This window comes from Pelodiscus sinensis, unplaced genomic scaffold (assembly GCF_049634645.1).
Source record: "Pelodiscus sinensis isolate JC-2024 unplaced genomic scaffold, ASM4963464v1 ctg34, whole genome shotgun sequence".
NCBI classification, from domain to species: Eukaryota; Metazoa; Chordata; order Testudines; family Trionychidae; genus Pelodiscus; species Pelodiscus sinensis.
Window position 1 is genome coordinate 3,801,122 of NW_027465849.1, and position 21,008 is coordinate 3,822,129.

Here is a 21,008-nt window from a genome sequence, read left to right on the forward strand (position 1 = left end):
GTCCCCGTGTGAGGCCCAGCGACCGAGGCCTGAGGGCACTGGGGAGGCAGCTGGGGCAGGAGAAGGCAGCAGGTTCCCCCCTTGCCTATGAGGAGTGGCCAGGTCAGGCTGCGGTTTCCCTGAGGCAAAGAGGGTATCGGGGGTTAAGGGTTCCCTGAGGGGAAGGACCTGGAGGGAAGGGCACTGGGTCCAAATACAAGCTGGTGGAAGAGAAGAGCAGGCAAGACCTCAGGGCTTCGTCGACACTGGCATGATTTTCCGGAAATGCTTTTAATGGAAAATTTTTCCGTTAAAAGCATTTTTGGAAAAGCGTGTCTAGATTGGCAGGATGCTTTTCCGCAGAAGCACTTTTTGCGGAAAAGCATCCGTGGCCAATCTAGACGTGTTTTTCCGCAAAAAAAGCCTCGATCGCCATTTTCGTGATCGGGGCTTTTTTGCGGAAAAGAAATCTGAGCTGTCTGCACTGGCCCTTTGGCGCAAAAGTTTTTTGGAAAAAGACTTTTGCCCGAACGGGAGCAGCATAGTATTTCCGCAAAAGTACTGACAATCTTACATGAGATCGTCAGTGCTTTTGCGGAAATTCAAGCGGCCAGTGTAGACAGCTGGCAAGTTTTTCCACAAAAGCAGATGATTTTGCGGAAAATCTTGCCAGTCTAGACACAGCCCAGCTGTAAGAGGCTGGTCTGGTGCTAAGTGGAGCTAATTCCCACAGTGACCAGCAGGAGGCACCGTGCTGGGGAGGCGCATCCTGTTAGCACCTCGTACAGGAAGGGAGTCAGCACCTTTGTCCCCATTCTACAATGGGGGAAACTGAGGTACAGACAGACTTCCTTAGGGAACATGGTGAGGGAAGGGGCTCTCAACTCACACCTGGCCCCTACCTACTCCCACAGCACAAGGGACCCAGCACTATGAGGTCAGTGGTTGCAAAAGCCCCCCCCCCATGTGGGTGTCTAAGTTTGTGGGTGCTTGGCCTGAGATCCCCACATTTGATGCCCCCCAACAATGAAGGGGCACTTCTGAACCACAAGACGTGCTCTCAGCCCACAGGGCATGTGTGGGATGGGCCAGATCTCCTGGGTCCCAGCCCAGTGCCGTATCCACCGGGTCGCCGCTTCTCCTGCAGCCCCTGCCTCATTCAGCTCCAGCCTGGGGCAGGGGCTGGAGAACACGGGGGATGGGATCCCGGCATTAAACAGCGACTCACGGTTCAGGGGCAGCGTTATAGTAGCCGGCCCCGAGTCTCCAAGGGCAGCTGCTCCCCACTGGCTGGGAACCCCCCACTTGTCTAATCTGCATCCCTTTTCCGGAAAAGGGGTGCAGTGTAGACACAGCCCCAGAGATTCCATCCCCCTTCCTGGCTGGACGCCCACTCGCTGGGCCCAGGACAGACCCTGGCTCTGCGCGTCCCTTTGGGTCTGAGCCCCCTGCCTGTGGGGCTGGGAGCGGGGAGGCCAAGCCGGGCCCCTCACCTCTCAGCACCAGCTCCACGGGGTCGCTGGGGTAGGACACGGTGAATGGCTCCGATTTGCTGTGGTAGGAGCAGCTGTAGCTTCCGCCCTGCTCCCGGCGCAGGGGGCTGAGGGAAAACTCCGCCCCGAACCCGCCTGAGTCCTTGTGCAGAAACTGGCCTCCCGCTGTCTTCAGCACGAACCGCCTGCCTTTGTGCTGTCCCAGACACCGGAAGCCCACGGATGCCCCCAGTGACACCCCCCCGCTGGGGCTCAGGGAGATGCTGGGTTTGGGGTCGCTGGGCTCTGCAGAGGGAAGCAGACAGGCCGGGAGACGCAGGCCCCGTCACTCAGCCCTGGGGCCCGGCCTCACCACGCGGCCTGAGGCGGGTCAGACACAGGGCCCCGGAGACAGGCCCCTGGACACCTTCCCACCGGGGCCCAGAGCTTCCCCTGAGACACGGCGCAGCCCCAGCCCTGGGGCCCAGAGCTCTGCTCCCCGGCAGGTGACAGGGCAGTCCAGTTCCAGGGTCCCAAATCTCCAAGCACCGCTAACCCCACTGTGGCTGGGGACCCCCAGTGACTCTCCCTGCCCCAGCTGGGCATTCCCTCTGCTGGGCCCAGGGCTCAGGGCAGAGCCTGGCTCCCCACATCCCAGTGGTGCAGAGATCCCCTGGGGGTCCGGCTGGGTGTGGGGCTGGGAGCAGGGAACCGGGCTGGTCCCCTCACCTGCTACAATGATCTCGACGGGGTCGCTCAGGTGTGACCAGCGAGTCGGCTCCGTTGTGGGTCGATATTCGCAGGTGTAGCTCCCGGCATCTGCCCGGCCCACGCTGGGCAGGGGAAACTCAGCCACGGTCCCAGCAGACACCACCCGCTGCTGCAGGTTCGGGTACCTGCCCTTATGCAGAAGGAACTCCAGGCCTGAGAACCGACCCTCACAGCGGATGGAGAGGTTTTCCCCGGGCGCCACCACCCAGCGGGGGCTCCCCCCGACGAGGGGCTTGGGGAATTCGCGCTCTGCTTTCGACAAGAGACAGGAGTTAAATGGAGACACGACCTGCCCTGCCCCGGCGCACTCAGCCCATCCCCATTCCACTGCCCCAGGAGCTGCCCTGCCAGCGCTGGCACTGCCGGGCCACGGGGCTCAGGGCTGGGGGTTCACCCCACGTAGCTCAGCACCTGGCTGCAGGAGGATCACCTGGCCTTCCATCACCCCACCTAAGGCAGCTTGAGCCGTGGGCCCCTGCAGCTCTGCCCCCTGCCGCCCCTAGGGTAGGAAATAGACTCTGATCTGCGGGAGTCACGTGAGACCCCCCCCCCCCTTTCCCAGGCCTTGGACACTGGGGGGGCTGTGTGTGCAGGGGAGGGGAATTGTTGGGGTGGATCTGGGGCTTTCTCCCCCCAGCTGCATGGACAGTGAACGTTGTGGTTACCTTGAAGGAAGCCAGAGCCCACAGATGGGCCCCATTAGCATCTGTATGGGCTGAAATGAATCCACGTCCCCCCCCCCTCCCGATCCGCACAGCCCTGGGGGGCAGGGCACAGATCCAGGGATGGGTCAGATTCCAAATGCTTCCTCAAACCTCAGCTCCTTGTAACTACACTGGGGGTCTGTGTCTAGACTGGCAAGTTTTTCCACAAAGGCAGCTGCTTTTGTGGAAAAACTTGCCAGCTTTGTACACTGGCTGCTTGAATTTCCACAAGATATTAGGGGGAGGGATAGGTCAGTGGTATGAGCATTGGCCTGCTACGCCTAGGGTTGTGAGTTCAATCCTTGTGAAGGCCATTTGGGGCAAAAATTTGTCAGGGGTGCTTCTTGGTCCTGCTGTGAAAGCAGGTGACTGGACTTGATGACCTTCAAGGTCCCTTCCAGTTCTAGGAGATAGGTAATCTCTGTAAATTTAAGAACACTGATGCTCTCATGTAAGAAATCAGTGCTTCTTGCAGAAATACTATGCTGCTCCCATTTGGGCAAAAGTCCTCTTGTGCAAAAGCTTTTCCACAAAAGGACCACTGTCGACAGCTGAGATTTGTTTTGTGCAAACAAGCCCTGATCACGAAAATGACGACTGGGGCTTTTTTGCACAAAAGCGCATCTAGATTGGCACGAACACATTTCCGCAAAAAGTGCTTTTGCGCAAAAGCGTCCATGCCAATCTAGACGCTCTTTTCCGCAAATGCTTTTAACAGAAAAACTTTTCCGTTAAAAGCATTTGCAGAAAATCATGCCAGTGTAGACGTAACCTGGGAATGGGGAGGGAAGGAAGAAGACAGGTCTGAGCCCACAGGGGTAGTTTGTGGGGTTGGGGGAGGTTCAGGGCTCAGTTCCTCTTTCCCCTCCCCCAGAAGCCCCCTCCTATCCTTGATCTCCCCGTCCTCGCATAGGCAGATACTCACGTCCCTGCGCCCCACTGTGCCCGGCCAGCCAGCAGCCTGGGGAGCAGACAGATCCTTAGTGCCAAGGCCAGAGCAACTGGATGCTACGCCCTGGTCCCAGATCCCCCCCATTGGCACCTGTCCTGGCCTGAGACACCCCCCCCCCCCCCCATGGGCACACACGCTGGTCTCAGATTCCCCCTCCCCATGGACACATGCCTTGGCTGTCTCCAGTACTCACAGAGGAGGACGGTGGGAGCAGACGCCATGGCAGGGCAGTAAGTGGAGGGTCTCTCCCTGCTGCCACCAATGCCCCAGTGTCCAGCTGCACCCACCCTGAGGTCCGAGTGGGAGGAAAATGAGGAACCGCGCCGGGGCTGCAGCTCCAGGAAGCCGGCGCGTCGCTCGGCCCCTTTCTTCCCCGTCAGATGGTTTCTCGGCAACCTCCAGGCCAAATCTACCGTGGGCAGAGCAAAGCCAGCGCCCTGCAGCACCCAGCAAACCACTTCCTGCCGCAGCCGCCTGGTCCCTCTTGCAGCACCACCCAGCCCCACATGGGAGCTGCCCAGTGTGGGCACCAGCCAGGAACGGGGAAATCTCGGGAGGTGTCCAGAGGGGCCCAGCAGGCCCGCCCAGCCTGTCTGCAGTCACAACACAGAGCAGAGACAGGGAACCCCCCCGCAGTCCCTCCCCCTCCCGCCCGAGCGCCCCTCTCCCACAGAGCAGGGCAGAGATTCCTTCCTGACCCGGCTGGGCCCAGCACCCGCCCTGGAGCATGAGGGTGGAGGGGCCTGGCCAACCTCCCGCTCAGGTAGCGGTGCTGCTGACGCTGTTCTCAGGGGGTGTTTGTGGTTTCTGGCCCCGTGAGCGAAGGAGGCCGAGGGACATGTTTAGAGCCGGTGTTGTGAAAGGAGGCGCTGAGAAGGCAGCAAAGGGGAAGGCTGCCCGGAGCCAGACAGCTCCTCATTCCCCGGCAGCTCACCTGGGAATGGCTCTGGGAGGGCAGTGGGGGCTAGTGGTTACAGTGAGGCGGAGAATGGGCTGGGAGTCAGGACTCCTGGGTCCCCCCTAGCTCTGATGGGGGTGGGGTCTAGTGGTTAGCGAAAAGGGCACAGATAGAAGTGGCCCCCTGGAGGTGAAAGGCCCCGTGTCCCCTTCCCCGGCCCGTTCCCTGGGCAGCGGGTTGATGCGGCTCCGAGCCCCGGGCAGAGCTCACGGGGCCGAGGGCTGAGCCGAGTTTCCTGCCCTGACCTCAAGATGCTGCACAAGAGATGGGGGAGCAACAGCCACCAGACAGGGGAGGGGCGAGGTCGCGGGGACAGAGCCCACAAGTAGCTTGCCCCCTCAGGACACGCCCCAGCTCCTGGTCTCAGCTCCCCCCCTGGGTTTTGCGGTTTGCGGTGCGGTTTGGGTTTATACTGGGCTCAACACACGGCCTGTGGGTAGGATCCTTTGAACGCGGGCTCCACTGGGAACACGTTCCACAACGGCCAGTCGATGTAACGGTCTGATGCTGATCTGCGGTTCAGTCGTTCGATTCCTGGCCTGTCGTTGCTCTTTCAAAGTGCTGACACATGGGTGGAAATCGAGTAACAGTTGCATTTTATGAGCATCAGCAGGACTGACTTAAATGGGGCCGGCGTGGTGTGTGGGCTTGCCTTAATCTTTGTATTCACACCCATCAGTGTGAAAGAAGCTATTTGCATATATTTGCATGTATATTTGCATGTTTATGCGACCACACTTCAGCTGCGGCCCTTGGCATGTGCTGGGAGTATCACTGTGGGCTCCGGTGCTTCCGAAGTTGAGTAGACCTGGTCTAGTGGTTAGAGAAGGGGAGTTTGGGAGCCAGGACTCCTGGGTTCTCTCCCTGACTTGGAGAAGGAAGTGGGGTCTATGGGTTAGAGCAGGGGAATCTAGGAGCCAGGACTCCTGGGTTCTCTCCCTGACTTGGAGAAGGAAGTGGGGTCTATGGGTTAGAGCAGGGGAATCTAGGAGCCAGGACTCCTGGGTTCTCTCCCTGACTTGGAGAAGGAAGTGGCCCATGAGACCTAGCAAGGTTACAACCATCTCCTACCACTAGATGGCAGCACAGGCTCAAATAGCCCAGAATTTTTCCCAGGAAAAATCCTTACAAACTTCCTACATTAGAGATCTGAAGAGGTAACCGGTTACCCAGGAAGCATCACCCATACTGGAACCGATGCCCCGGTGCAGCCCCCCACCCCACCCCACCTGCCGCCTGCTGTGGGTAAAGGGCTGTTCCCTGGAGCTGGGATCCCACTTAGTCAGTGAACTGCGGGTTGAACATTAGACCCTTAAAACACTAGAACGGGAAGGGACCTTGAGAGGTCGTCGAGTCCAGTCCCCGACCCTCACGGCAGGACCAAGCACCATCTAGACCATCCCTGACAGGTGTCTGTCCAACCTGCTCTTCAATATCTCCAGTGAGAGAGATTCCACAACCCCCCTCGGCAACTTATTCCAGTGTTTCACCACCCTGACAATTGGGAAGTTTTTCCTAATGTCCCACCTCAACCTCCCTTGCTGCAATTTAAGCCCCTTGCTTCTTGCCCTGTCCTCAGAGGCCAAGGAAAACAATTTCCTCCTTGTGACACCCTTTTAGGTACTTGAAAAACTGCGATCATGTCCCCTCTCAATCTTCTCTTTTCTAAACTAAACAAGCCCAATTCTTTCAGCCTTCCCTCACAGCTCCTGTTCTCTAGACCGTTCATCATTTGTGTTGCTCTTCTCTGGACCCTCTTCAATTTCGCTACATCTTTCCTGAAATGTGCTGCCCAGAACTGGACACAATCCTCCAACTGAGGCCTAATCAGCACAGAGTAGAGCGGAAGAACGACTCCTCGTGTCTGGCTCACAGCATTCCAGAATCAAGTTGACTTTTTTTGCAGCAGTGTCATGCTGTTGACTCATATTTAGCTTGTGGTCCACTACGAGCCCGAGTTTCCTTTTGGCAGGACTCCCTCCTAGACAGTCGCTTCCCATTCTGTGTGTGTGAAACTGATTGTTCCTTCCTAAGTGGAGCACTTGGCATGTGTCCTTCTTAAACTTCATCCCATTGACCTCAGACCATTTCTCTAGTTTGTCCAGATCCGTTTGAATTAGGACCCATCCCCCAAAGCACTTGCAACCCCTCCCAGCTTGGTATCATCCTCAAACTTAATACGCGTCCTCTCTGTGCCACCATCTAAATCGCTGATGAAGATATTGAACAGACTCGGTCCCAAAACAGACCCCTGCGGAACCCCACTTGTTATACCTTTCCAGCAGGATTGTGAACCATTGATAACTATTCTCTGAGAACGGTTATCCAGCCAGTTATGCACTCGCCTTAGGGTAGCCCCAGCTAAGTTGTATTTTTTTAGTTTAATGATGTGAAGGTCATGCGAGACCATATCAGATGCTTTTCTGAAGTCTAGGCATACCGCGCGTCTCCCTTATCCACAAGGCTTGTTATCCTATCAAAGAAAGCTCTCAGATTGGTTTGACATGATTTGTGCTTTACAGAGCCATGCTGGCTGTTAACTATCACCTTCCAGATGTTTGCAGATGGATTCCTTAATTATTTGCTCCATTATCTTCCCTGGCTCAGCAGTTAAACTGACTGGTCTGTAGTTCCCTGGGTTGTTCTTATTTCCCTTTTTATAGATGGGCACTAACCTAAGATTTAACCAGTTAACTGATTAATCAGGAGTTTACATCCTTATTCTAAATGCTGCTGAGATTTTCTCTCCAGGCACAGCAAAACCTGTTTGTCAGCTCCTGAGAGCTGCAAAAATCACAATTCACCTCCCCCCCCAACACACACACACCAATGTGCCCTCTAATCTTTTCTATCCATTAGTACAGGGGTTCTCAACCTGGGGTACGCGTACCCCCAGGGGGTACGAGACGCTTGTCAAGGTGGAATGGGGAATATTATCCTCATTGAAATATTCCAAAAGTAGTAGTGTTAGTGAAAAAAGTTGTGGATTCTAGAGTCTAGAATTGATTTCCTTTCATATTGAATAAGGGGTACGGGAAGGTTTACTAAAAGCTAAGGAGGTACGGGGACTGAAAAAGGTTGGGAACCTCTGAATTAGTGGATTTTTCCCCATCCATGTGCGGAATAAATTTATTATGTGCACTGAGGCATGTCAGAATGTGGACCACCAGTATAAACAGAAAACCCAGCTGTGGATGCTCTGCTAATCGGCTGGGTGACGTTTGAACTTCTCCTGAGCAATCGCACAAGCGCCCAGTTGATAGCGAACATTGCCACACATCCGCTGACACAAATTAATCAGCTCTGCTCTGACATTGTAAGGCTGGTTTGAAAAATACAGAGCGTGGTGTATAAACTAGGGTGTGTGGCTTTCATCTTTAGGAGTTCTCTTAAACAATGGCGAGGCGGTTTTAAAACTCAGATTATCGGCTCGTGCCTCGCGGGTGTGGTTAAAAATATCCCCCACGGGAGCGGTTTAAAATTTGTGCGAGTGGTTAAAAGCTCACAAGATGGGTTCACAAACAGCGACCATGGTTTTTAAACCGTCGTCGGGCTGGCTTGAAAATCGCGGAAGTGGTTTACAAATTGGGAGATGCATTTAAAAATCACAAGCACTGAAACCCACAGGACTGGCTTCCCCTCTTGCAGTATGTCTAGACTGCATCTCTCTGTCGGCAGAGGGATGCCGATTAGGCAGGTCAACATTGCAAATGAGGCAGGGATTTAAATATCCCATGCCTAATTTGCATAAAAATGGCCGCCACGTTTTGCCGACTCAACACTTTGTGAGCTGGGCGCTTTATGGAGAGTAGGGATGTTAAATATCGGTTAATTCAATAGTCGATTACCCTCATGAATTCTTATTGGTTACTCGTCTAGTCTATAATCCCTGGGGGCGGGGCCAAGCAGCCAGGTCGCTCCAGCCCCACTCCTGAGAAGACCCCTGCCACTGCGCTGCTGCTTCTGTATCAGCCCAGGCCCTGGGAGGCCATCACACACACACACACACACACACACACACACACACATGCATGGGGGTGGGGGGGAGCAGTACTGATCTCAGCCACCAGGGGGCAGCAGGACACAACCACACCCCATCTGCCTGCAGGGCTGTGGTTGCAGCTGCAGCGCCCTTCCTCTAGGGAGCGCCAGCTCCCACCCGGCCCCGGGGCACACCTGGCTCAGCCCCAGGGCAGCTGCCTGGAAAACTGGGATACAGAGAAACCCATTTCTCAACCCAAATTACAGAAGGGATTTTACATCCGGTCATTCTTCAGCCTTTGTTTCTGCAAGAAAGAAAGAAAAAGAAAAAAAGGGGGGTTGTATGGGGACAGAGAGACAGAGAGAGAGAGAAGGGGTGTGTGGATGAGGACAGATAGATAGATAGATAGATAGATAGATAGATAGATAGATAGATAGATGGGGTGGGTGGGGATAGATAGATGGATGGATAGATAGATAGAGGGGGTGGGTAGGGAGAGATAGATAGATAGATAGATAGATAGATAGATAGATAGATAGATAGATAGATAGATAGATAGATAGATAGATAGATAGATAGATAGATGGGGTGGGTGGGGATAGATAGATGGATGGATAGATAGATAGAGGGGGTGGGTAGGGAGAGATAGATAGATAGATAGATAGATAGATAGATAGATAGATAGATAGATAGGGTGGGTGGAGATAGATAGATGGGGTGGGTGGAGATAGATAGATAGATAGATAGATAGATAGATAGATAGATAGATAGATAGATAGATAGATAGATGGGGTGGGTGGGATAGACAGACAGCTAGATGGGGGGGTAGGTGGATTGATCGATCAATCGATAGATTCTGCCTCTCCCCAGGGCCTATGCAGATCCGGGAGGAAGCAGATGATTCTACTGTGTCCTCCGCGTCCTCTATTCCTCCGTCCTTCCCTTCTGCCTTCTCTCCATTCCCCCCCCCCCCACACACACACACACCTCCCTCCTCCCCCAGCCTAGCACCTTGTGCTACTGCAGCAATCTCCTGAGCTCAGCAAAAGGGAAATGAACTGCCAAGGCCTGAGCTGAAGGCAGAGTTATAACGGAGGCTAGTCATGTGGTGGGGGGGGTGTGCGTGTGTCTGTGTGTGTGTGCGCGCACGCACGCGCAGTCTGCATGTTGTGAGTGGGGTGTGATGTGTGTTAGTGTCCACACTGGTGTGTAGCTTGCGGATCTGTGCAAGTGTTGGTTGGTCTGTGGATGGCAATGGGGGTGTTTATGGCTGTGTTGTGTGTAGGTGTGATATTTGTGTCGATTTGGGTGTTGGTTGGTGGGTCCAGTGCATTCCTGGCTGTGTTGCGGGCATGTGTGTCAGTATGTAATGGGATGGGTGTATGTGTATTTGTAGAAATCTATGTGTGGTATGTTTATGGCCGTGTTGTGTGTTTGTGTAGACCTGTGTGTGTGTGTGTGTGGAGGGAGTGTTTATGCCTGTGTTGTGTGGCTGTTGTGTGTTTCTGTAGCTCTCCGTGTGGTGTGTTTATAGCTGTGTTGTGTGGCATTTGTGTAGATGTGTGTGAGGTGCATGTTGTGTAGATTTTTGTGGGGAGGGCATGTATGGCTGGGCTCTGTGTAAGTTTGTGAGGGGATTATGGCAAGGCTGTAGTGTTTGTTGTGTAGATGTATGTATGGTGTGTAGATTTGTATGAGAGGGAGTATCTGGCTGTAGTCTGTGTTTGTGTAGATGTGTGAAGGTTTGTGCGTTGTGTAGATTGGGGGGGAGGGCTTATATGGCTGTGATCTGTATTTGTCCAGATAAGTATGTAGGGTTGTGTGTTGTGTCGATGTGTGGGAGGTGTGCATGGCTGTAGTGTATGTGTGTGTACATTGTGAATATAGTTGTGCAGTGTCTGGGTGTGGATGTATGTATAAGTTGTGTAGATCTGTAAAGTGTGTACATGGCTCTGTGCAGGGGGGGCTCTGTGCGGTCGTACTGCCTGACAGTGCAGCTGAGAAGTGGGGTGTGGAGAAGTGCCCTGTGCAGGCAGATGTGGGTGTAACACACACACACACACACAGTCTCCATGCCCTGGGCGGGAGTTGGGGGCCTGGGGGGCATGCTGGGTGGGCGAGGGAGGGGCTGCCCAACGCAGGGAGGTTGCTGGCAGGGCCCAGTGGAGGGGGGAGCTGCCGAGGGGACACGGGGGGGGGTGCGGACACCGCCCTGCACCGGAGCTGTTCTCATTCTCATGCCAGGCCGCGTCTGCAGCGCTGCAGAGCCCAGCTGGGACCGCCAAGCACAGCGGCCTGGCAGGGCCCCTCCCCCAGCTCTGCGGCACACGGCCTCCCCCCCCCCCCCGCCTGCCCGAGAACCCTGGCGCCCAGCCCCTCTGCTCTAACCACTAGCCCTCATGCCCCTCCCACAGCCAGGGAGAGAACCCAGGAGTTCTGGCTCCCGGCCCCGCCCCAGCCGCTGCTCAGACACTGGGGCTGCAGCCGGGCCCCCGGTTTAGGGCACAGGGTGTAATTGGAGAACCAGACTGGCCCAGAATAACCCCGCCCGTGGCCTGGGCCCCAGGGGTGAGCTGAGCTCATTGCACCATGCGCGCACCTCACCCCCCCGTGCTGACCTGCCTTCCTGCCTGCAGCTGCCCCCCAACTCCTCCCAGCCCCCCAAGCCTCCACCTGGGCCCCCCAACCTCCTCCCAACTCCTCCCAGCCTCCCAAACTTCCACCCACCCCAGGAACCCCCCCAACCTCCTCCCAACCCCCCAAACTTCCACCCACCCAGGGACCCCCCCAACCTCCTCCCAGCCCCCCAACCTTCCACCCACCTCAGGGCCCCCCAAACTGCCCCAACTCCTCCCCGCCCCCCCAAACTTTCCCTAACTTCCCCTCCCCCCAAACTTCCACCCACCCAAGGGTTCCCCCAACTTGCCCCCCACCTCCTCCAAGTCCCCCCCAGCTTCTCCCTTCCCCAAAATTTCCACTCACCCTGGGGTTCCTCCAACCTTCCCCCAACTTATTCTGCCCCCCGACCTCCACCCACTCACCCCTCTGATCCCCAAACCTTCTCACCTCCCTTCCTCCTCAAACCTAACCCCAATCGCCCCCAAACCTCCCCGGAGTGCCCCAAACCGTCTCCCCAAAACTCATCCCAAACCCCTAGTCCTTCCACCCAAACTCCCCCCAGTCCCTAACCCCCCCCCCCCCCCCAAAAAAAACCCCTTCTCTCAGTTTTCCTTCAGACTTTCAGCTGCAAATGGAAACACTACACTGGCCGGCTAGGTGCCAGCGCCCCCTAGGGGAGACAGGCCCCTTGCCTGTTCCCCACCCCCCTGGGCCAGCCAGTACCTGCCCTGGGGTTCTCCTCCCTCCCCTTCCCCCATTAACGCTAGCGTCGCCCGATCACTTTCATTCGTTCAGCCATGCGCCCGTGTCCTCCCCGCCTGGAAGCCACGGCCGGACGGAAACGTGGCTGGTCCGAGCAGCTGGCCTGTGTCGCCTGCAGCGACAGGAACAAGCCGAGAGCTACTGCCGGGGCTCTTCACTCAGACCGGGTCCTTAGTCTGAACCCACTCTGAATTCCGCGCTTGGTCTAAACTGAGTAAATCTGGACTGTGGATTGGCACCCCCACCCTAGGCTAGAATCAGAAGTTGGCCCTGCCCCCAATGCAATTGGAAGTTACTCTGGATTGACGCCAGGAGCTGAGCTCAGAACCCAGCCATGCCCCCAGTGAAATCGGAAGTGACTCTGGATTGATGCCAGGAGCTGAGCTCAGAACTCAGCTCTGCCCCCAGTGCAATCAGAAGTGACTCTGGATTGATGCCAGAATCTGAAAATAGAACCTGGCCCTGCCCTGCCCCCAGTGCACTCAGGGGTGACTCCAGCTTGACTCCAGGAGACTGAAGTCAGAGCCCAGCCCTGATCCCACTGCAATTGGAAGTGATTCTGGATTGACGCCAGGAGATGAGCTCAGAACCCAGCCATGCCCCCAGTGCAATTGGAAGTGACTCCGGATTAACACCACAAGATGACCTCAGAACCCAGCCATGACCCCAGTGCAATTGGAAGTGACTCTGGATTGACGCCAGGAGCTGAGCTCAGAACCCAGCCATGCCCCCAGTGCAATTGGAAGTGACTCTGGATTGACGCCAGGAGCTGAGCTCAGAACCCAGCCATGGCCCCAGTGCAATTGGAAGTGACTCTGGATTGACGCCAGGAGCTGAGCTCAGAACCCAGCCATGCCCCCAGTGCAATTGGAAGTGACTCCGGATTAACGCCACAAGATGACCTCAGAACCCAGCCATGACCCCAGTGCAATTGGAAGTGACTCTGGATTAACGCCACAAGATGACCTCAGAACCCAGCCATGCCCCCAGTGCAATTGGAAGTGACTCTGGATTGATGCCACGAGATGAGCTCAGAACCCAGCCATGCCCCCAGTGCAATTGGAAGTGACTCTGGATTGACGCCAGGAGCTGAGCTCAGAACCCAGCCATGCCCCCAGTGCAATTGGAAGTGACTCTGGATTGATGCCAGGAGCTGAGCTCAGAACCCAGCCATGCCCCCGGTGCAATTGGAAGTGACTCTGGATTGACGCCAGGAGCTGAGCTCAGAACCCAGCCATGCCCCCAGTGCAATTGGAAGTGACTCTGGATTGACGCCAGGAGCTGAGCTCAGAACCCAGCCATGCCCCCAGTGCAATTGGAAGTGACTCTGGATTGACGCCAGGAGCTGAGCTCAGAACCCAGCCATGCCCCCAGTGCAATTGGAAGTGACTCTGGACTGATGCCAGGAGCTGAACTCAGAACCCAGCCATGCCCCCAGTGTAGTCAGGGGTGACTCTGGATTGAGCCGGGGGGAGGGGGGGGACTGAGACCAGAGAGACGCCCCCTCCAGCTAAAAATAGCCATTTATAAAACCCAGGAAGAAATACAGACCTGCTGACTGTTAGCGCTCCCCCCTCTTAACACCCCGCGTCCCGGCCCCTTCCCGCGCTCGCCAAACACCCCAGAGGTTCCGTGGCAGGTGGGAGGAACAAACAGCTCCCAGGTTGGGGGGGGGGCTGATCCGAGGCAGGGCCCCCCCCCCCCCCACAGGCAGGGCATTGAGAAAGAGTTTGTCTGCGACCCCCTCCCTCCCCCGCAGAGACTCGGACCCCCCCCGGGAAGGGGTCTGTCAGGTGCTGCTGGCAGCGGTGCCCCGCAAACAGCACTGCCAGGGCCTCTTGGGCAGGGCCGGGAGGGAGAGCAGGAGGAAGCAGCCGCCGCTGAAGATCTGCACGATGCCGGCGGCCACGGCGCAGGCCACGGACCACGAGTACTCGTACTCCAGCGGGATGCTCTGGTCGCTGCCCATCAGCCACCGCACCGAGTGGCGGAAAACCTCCAGGCTGATCAGCACCATGATCCCTGCGGAGAGAGAGGGAGAGTGGGAGCGCCGCGAGGGGGTGCCATGGGGCAGGGGTTGGGGGGCCCCGCAGAGGGTGCGGGGCTGCAGGGAGAGGGCCCAGCAGGGGGCGCTGGGCTGCGGGGGGGCAGCAGCGGGCGTTGGACTGCAAGGAGAGGGGTGGGGGGACAGCAGGGATCTCTGGGCTGCAGAGAAAGGGAGAGGGAGGACCAGTAGGGGGCACTGGCTGCAGAGAGCAGGAGAGGGACCAGCAGGGGGCGCTGGGCTGCAGGGAGCAGGGCAGAGGCCCCACTGGGGGCAGGGGGCTGCAGGGAGTGGGGCAGGTGCCCCACAGAGAGCAGGGGGCTGCAGGGAGCAGGGCAGGAGCCCCACAGGGAGCAGGGGGCTGCAGGGAGCAGGGCAGGGGCCCCACAGGGAGCAGGGGGCTGCAGGGAGCAGGGCAGGGGCCCCACAGGGGGCAGGGGGCTGCAGGGAGCAGGGCAGGGGCCCCACAGTGGGCAGGGGGCTGCAGGGAGCAGGGCAGGAGCCCCACAGGGGGCAGGGGGCTGCAGGGGGCCCCACAGGAGGCAGGGGGCTGCAGGGAGCGGGGCAGGAGCCCCACAGGGGGCAGAGGGCTGCAGGGAGCGGGGCAGGAGCCCCACAGGGGGCAGGGGGCTGCAGGGGGCTGCAGGGGGCCCCACAGGAGGCAGGGGGCTGCAGGGAGCGGGGCAGGAGCCCCACAGGGGGCAGAGGGCTGCAGGGAGCGGGGCAGGAGCCCCACAGGGGGCAGGGGGCTGCAGGGGGCGGGGCGGAGGCCCCACAGGGGGCAGGGGGCTGTAGGGGGCGGGGCGGGGGCCCCACAGGGGGCAGGGGGCTGCAGGGAGCGGGGCGGGGGCCCCACAGGGGGCAGGGGGCTGCAGGGGGCGGGGCGGGGGCCCCACAGGGCGCAGGGGGCTGCAGGGAGCGGGGCGGGGGCCCCACAGGGGGCAGGGGGCTGCAGGGAGCGGGGCGGGGGCCCCACAGGGGGCAGGGGGCTGCAGGGAGCGGGGCGGGGGCCCCACAGGGGGCAGGGGGCTGCAGGGGGCGGGGCGGGGGCCCCACAGGGGGCAGGGGGCTGCAGGGAGCGGGGCGGGGGCCCCACAGGGGGCAGGGGACTGCAGGGGGCGGGGCGGGGGCCCCACAGGGAGCAGGGGGCTGCAGGGGGCAGGGCGGGGGCCCCACAGGGGGCAGGGGGCTGCAGGGAGCGGGGCGGGGGCCCCACAGGGGGCAGGGGGCTCCAGGGGGCGGGGCGGGGGGCAGTACCAACCAGAGACCACGAAGAAGCAGGAGGCGGGTTTGAGCAGGAACTCCACCCCTTTGCTGAGCGCCATGGTGATGCACAGGGACCCCAGCACCATCAGGGTGATGCTCAGAGTGGAGACCACGGCGGCCGTGATGTTCAGCTCTGGGGATGGAGACAGAGCGTTACCCCCCTTCTGGGAGCACAGTGCCTGGGCACCCCCCAGAAACCTTGGCTGGATGGGCCCACGGGACTGATCTTGGGCAAAGCAGAGGCAGGACGCCAGGGCAGATGGGCCCGCAGGGCAGGGAGCAGGCAGGACAGGGGGGTAGATGGGCCCATGGGGCTGGTCTGGAGCAGGAGGGGATGGGACATTGGGGTAGGACATTTTCAGCTTGGAAAAAAGGAGATTGAGGGGGGATAGGGTAGAGGTCTATACAATCATCAGTGGTGTGGAGAAAATGAATAAGGAAAAGTTATTTACTTGTTCCCATAATATAAGAACTAGGGGTCATCAAATGAAACTAATGGGCAGCAGGTTTAAAGCAAATAAAAGGAAGTTCTTCTTCCCACAGCGCATAGTCCATCTGCGGAACTCCTTGCCTGAGGAGGCTGTGAAGGCTAGGACTAGAACAGGGTTTAAAAGAGAACTAGATACATTCATAAATGGCTAGTAGCCAGGATGGGTAAGGAAAGGTGTCCCCAGCCTGTGTGTCAGAGGGTGGAGATGGATGGCAGGAGCGAGATCGCTTGATCTCTGTTCGATTCACTCCCTCTAGGACACCTGGTATTGGCCACTGTGGGCAGACGGGGTATTGGACTGGATGGACCTTTGGTCTGACCCCGCATGGCCATTCTTATGTTCTTAGATGGGCCTATGGGGCTTGTCTAGGGCAGGAAGCAGGCGGGACACCGGGGTAGATGGGCCCATTGGGCCTGTCTAGGGCAGGAAGCAGGTGGGACACCGGGGTAGATGGGCCCATTGGGCCTGTCTAGGGCAGGAAGCAGGCGGGACACCGGGGTAGATGGGCCCATTGGGCCTGTCTAGGGCAGGAAGCAGGCGGGACACCGGGGTAGATGGGCCCATTGGGCCTGTCTAGGGCAGGAAGCAGGCAGGACACCGGGGTAGATGGGCCCATTGGGCTTGTCTAGGGCAGGAAGCAGGCGGGATGCCAGGGTTGATGGGCCTATGGCTCTGATGGGGGGAGGGGAATTCCTGACCTTTTTTTGTCGTTCTCTGGAATATGTGGGCATTCTCCCCGGTGCTGAAGAATCTGAAGTAGGAGCAGTTGGCTTCTGGGAAGGGAGAAAGCAAGGACGGGGGTGAAGGGGGAGCAGGAGGAGCCGGCGTGGGGCAGCATGGGGGGGGCCGAGGAATCAGGATGTGGGGTGGGAACACCAGGCAGCCAGGCTGAGCATGGGGAGAAGGGGTCAGGGAGGGTGAGTTAGCAGCAGCCCCCCCCCGTGTTTCCCAGCCTTGGGCTCCTCTCCACCCCCCCAAACCTTCCTGCAGGAACTTCGCACCCCAAGCTCACCCATCCCATCAAACCTGCCCTCCATGCACCCAGGCCCCCCTTCCCCCCGCTAGAAATATAACCCACAGAAAGTCACCCTGGGCAGCTGAGGGGGTGTCCCGGTGCACTGCCCAGGGTGTGGGGAAAGCAGGGAGTGCGGGCAACTCATTAATACACTGGACACTCAGTCACAGATAGATAGATAGATAGATAGATAGATAGATAGATAGATAGATAGATAGATAGATAGATAGATAGATAGATAGATAGAGGGGGTGGGTGGGGATGGATAGAGAGGGTGGGGATGGATAGAGGGGGTGGGTGGGGATAGATAGAGGGGGTGGGTGGGGATGGATAGAGAGATAGATGGATGTAGGGTTGCCAGGTGTCTGGTTTTGAACAGTCCAGTATTTGAGCTTTCTGTTCAGGAAGCAAATTGAGAAAACAGAACTGTCGGGTGTTTTCTCAATCCGATGGAATGTGGATTGGGATGTCATGTCAAGTGTGTCCGGTATTTTTGTTGAAACCGTCTGGCAACCCTAGAGGGGGTGGGTGGGGATAGAGGGAGAAGGTGGGTGGGGAGGAGGGAGGAAGGATGGGGAGGGAGGAGGTGGGTGGGGAGGAGGGAGGAGGGCTGGGTGGGGAGGGAGGAGGTGGGTGGGGAGGAGGGAGGAGGGCTGGGCTGGGTGGGGAGGGAGGAGGGAGGAGGGCTGGGCTGGGCTGGGTGGGGAGGGAGGAGGTGGGTGGGGGCAGACAGATGGGGCGGGTGGAGACGGAGGCAGGATAAGATTTTCAGAACACAGCCCCCTGCTCTGTCCCCTGCCAGCTCCGGCTCCATAGCTGCTTGGAGCCCCAGTCCCCAGCGCCCCCCTGTGCCCAGGCCCAGCTCCTGGAAGGAGCACGGGTCTGAGCCAAACACACCTGCATGGGACCACCCTGGGGGCGCCGGGCTGGGGGGCAGGGAATGGGGCCCAGGGCCTACAGTACACTGGGCCTCAGAACAGCCCTGCAGGGCGCTGGGTCTCCGGTTGCGCTATTTCCAGCCCAGCGGCACTTGCTGGCCCCAGGCCCCACCCCTTGCCCTGCCTGGACTCCAGCCCAGGCCTCGGGCGCTGCAGCAGCGTCAGGAAGAAGCACAGAGACGGAACCCAAAGCACTCCTGGGCATGGCCGAATACCTGCAACCCAAACCCAGGAGTCCTTCTGCCCAGCCCCCTGCTCCAACCACTGAGCCCCACTCCCGTCCCCGAGCTGGGGAGAGAACCCAGGAGTCCTGGCTCCTGCCCCCCTGCACAGACCCAAGTGGGATCAGAGCCCGGGTGGGTCGTGCGAGGGGGCGAGGGCAGGGGGTTATTTACGAAACTCCAGCTGTGCAAAACTCTCTACGGCAGGGACAGGAGGATGGGATGAAACCTGAAAGGGAGGGGAGGAGATGGAGAAATGTAAACAAGGGAGAATGGACGGACGGACAGACAGACCCGGGGGTGGATGGGGACAGCTGGGGAGAGATGTTTGGGGTAGATGGGGACAGACAGACAGACCGACGGGGGTGCATGAGTGGATGGGGATAGACAGACAGATGGGGGTGGATAGGAATAGACAGACAAACGGGGGTAGGTGAGGACAGACTGACAGCCCAACAGGAGTGCATGGGGACAGACAGACAACCAGCCTGACGGGGGTGCATGAGTGGATGGGGATAGACAGACAAGACAGGCAGGGCTGGATGGGAATAGACAGACAGACGGGGGATGCATGGGGACAGACAGACAGACCGACGGGGGTGCAGGAGTGGATGGGGATAGACAGACAGAAGGGGGTGGATAGGAATAGACAGACAGACGGGGGGTGCATGGGGACAGACAGACAGACCGACGGGGGTGCAGGAGTGGATGGGGATAGACAGACAGAAGGGGGTGGATAGGAATAGACAGACAGACGGGGATGGGTGGGGACAGCCTGACAGGGGTGCATGGGGACAGACAGACAGCCAGCCTGACAGGGGAACATGAGTGAATGGGGATAGACAGACAGACTGACGGAGGTGCATGGGGACAGACAGACAAGCAGCCGACGGGTGCACGGGGCCAGCTAGGGAGGGGTAGGCCGGGGGGCGGCGAAGTGGGGGGAGAAGGGAAACGGGCAATGAAGGAACAGGCGGGGGGCCGGGGGGGCGGGCCGGGGCCCCCTCACCTCCAGGCAGCTCGGCCGGGCCGCAGGTGGCCCGCGTCTCCTCCATGTCCTCCACCCAGAGGCGCTTGTAGCAGAGCTTCCAGAGGCCGTAGTGGGCGGCCTCGCACAGGGCGCTGTGGTTCTGCTTGTAGGTGTTGAGCTCCACCCAGAACTCGGTGCCCACGGCCAGCACGGTCAGCGTCAGCCCCACGATGGCCACGAAGAAGGCCAGCTTGATCTTGCCCTCCTGGGCGTCGGAGAGGGCCGGGCGCCGCTTGGCCGGCCCCCGGCCCCGCCAGCTGCCCATGCGCTCCTCCTCCTGCTGGAGGAAGAAATTGGGCCACATCATCTGTGGCGCGACCCCCTTGTCCCCCGCTCTGCCCCACGCCCGGCCCGGCCCCGCTGCCAGGCTGTCCTCTGAGCCCAGACGCCTGCTGCTGCCCAGAGCCCCGGCTGCCCGCCCCGCGGCCTGGCGGTAAATACGCCCCACACCTGTTCGGAGCCATCACCCATCTCCAAGGCGATGGAGGCTATTTTTAAGGCACCGGGTGCCTGTGTCTTAAAGCGGCACAGACAACCCCGGGAGCTGCCCACGGATCGCGCCCACCCACAGCCCTCCTGCTCTGCGCCCCACAAGCAGCCCTCCTGGCCTGTGCCCCACGGCGCCCCACAGCCAGCCCTCTTGCCCTGTGCCTTACAGTGCTCCTCCCCCATGCTCCACAGCCAGCCCTCCTCCTTTGCACCCCACAGTGCCCCACAGCCAGTCATCCTTCCCCCATGCCCCACAGCCAGCCCTCCTGCCCCACAGCGCCCCCTGCTGGGAGAGGCTCCTTGTGCAGCCAGCACATGCACACTGCAGCCCGGGATGCAGGACAGGGGTTAAACCAGGGCTGGGCCCAGTGCTGAGCCCCTAAGCGGCTGCTGTTTGGTGCTGGGAGTCCAACAGGGCTCACGGGGCACAGCAGGGGGCGCTCTCCTCTCAGTTATGGCCCGCCACAGGGCTGCTGGTGATGGGGCCCTGTGAACACAGCCCTTGCGCTCCACCCCAGAGCAGGTCACACCTCTGCCCCGGCTGCGTGGCTTGTGATAGAAGAAGTCCTACAGCTCCCGTCAGAGAGCCTCTTCTATCAAGGGGCTCGGTGTCTGGGCAGCGCCCGGCCCCACGGGCCCCGATCCCAGTGACTCTGTGTCTGGGCAGCGCCCGGCCCCACAGGCCCCGAATGAACCCCAGCCCGGAATTTTCCATAGTACTTTATTTTTAAAGAGCGATTCCAGTAAAAATCCATGCATTTGGGCTGAGGTTTTTTTCATTGTCGCTTTTCACATTGAACCGGTTTGTTGTATTCTTCCTTTAAATCACCAGGACCACAACAGCTGGGTGCGGGGGGGCGGTTTAAGTAGGGTTTTTTTTGTTTTTTTATTTATATATATTTATTTTTTCCTTTTATACGAAACACACTTTGACAGGTGACTTCCACTGGCAGACACGGCTGCTCCACATGTTTCTTTTTTGTCGCTTTTCTGATTGTTTTTTTTTTTCTTTTTTTACGTTTTTTTTTTGGTCCTTTTTGATAGCTTTTTTTTTTTTCCACAAAAAGTTTTCAAGGTCTTTCCCTCCTCCCCCCCATCTGGATGGCACAAAAAACGGGAAAGCAAAATCGACATCCCCCCGCCCCATTCCTGATTCAGCCCCCATCCCCATGAAATGAACCAACTGAAACCACACGGGGAGAGAGAAATGGAAATAAATAAATAAATAAGTTAAATAAACCCCCAGCTAAAACCACTCAGAACATCTTTGGAGAGGATTGTCTACTATGTATCCTGCCCCCGGAAGGACTTTTGG

General features: G+C 58.5%; 2 protein-coding genes across 2 annotated transcripts in view; both read right to left on the bottom strand.

Annotated features, from left to right (window-relative positions):
* Positions 1–4,264, bottom strand: part of LOC112545992 (uncharacterized) — a 33,281-nt gene extending 29,017 nt beyond the window's left edge. The window contains exons 1-4 of the mRNA XM_075915087.1: positions 4,072–4,264; positions 3,852–3,887; positions 2,181–2,471; positions 1,473–1,757 (exon numbers count right to left, since the gene is read on the bottom strand). Coding sequence (XP_075771202.1) covers positions 1,473–1,757; positions 2,181–2,471; positions 3,852–3,887; positions 4,072–4,099 — 640 coding nt within the window. The 5' untranslated portion in view covers positions 4,100–4,264. The remainder of the gene's footprint in view (positions 1–1,472; positions 1,758–2,180; positions 2,472–3,851; positions 3,888–4,071) is intronic.
* Positions 4,265–13,704: 9,440 nt separating this feature from the next.
* On the bottom strand, positions 13,705–19,614 carry CACNG6 (calcium voltage-gated channel auxiliary subunit gamma 6). The gene is made up of 4 exons (XM_075915459.1): positions 19,184–19,614; positions 16,699–16,773; positions 15,505–15,642; positions 13,705–14,221 (listed from the first exon to the last, which is right to left on the bottom strand). The coding sequence occupies exons 1-4, from the start codon at positions 19,509–19,511 to the stop codon at positions 13,989–13,991; spliced, it is 774 nt and encodes a 257-aa protein (XP_075771574.1). The 5' UTR covers positions 19,512–19,614; the 3' UTR covers positions 13,705–13,988.
* Between the last annotated feature and the right edge of the window lie 1,394 nt (positions 19,615–21,008).

Excerpts from the sequence above, each read along its gene's own strand:
- CACNG6 (XM_075915459.1), bottom strand. The coding sequence starts at position 19,511 with ATGATGTGGCCCAATTTCTTCCTCCAGCAGGAGGAGGAGCGCATGGGC. Across the intron at positions 15,643-16,698 it reads CCAGAGAACGACAAAAAAAG|AGCTGAACATCACGGCCGCC; the intron begins GTCAGGAATTCC and ends CTCCATCCCCAG. Across the intron at positions 14,222-15,504 it reads CTGCTTCTTCGTGGTCTCTG|GGATCATGGTGCTGATCAGC; the intron begins GTTGGTACTGCC and ends CTCTCTCCGCAG.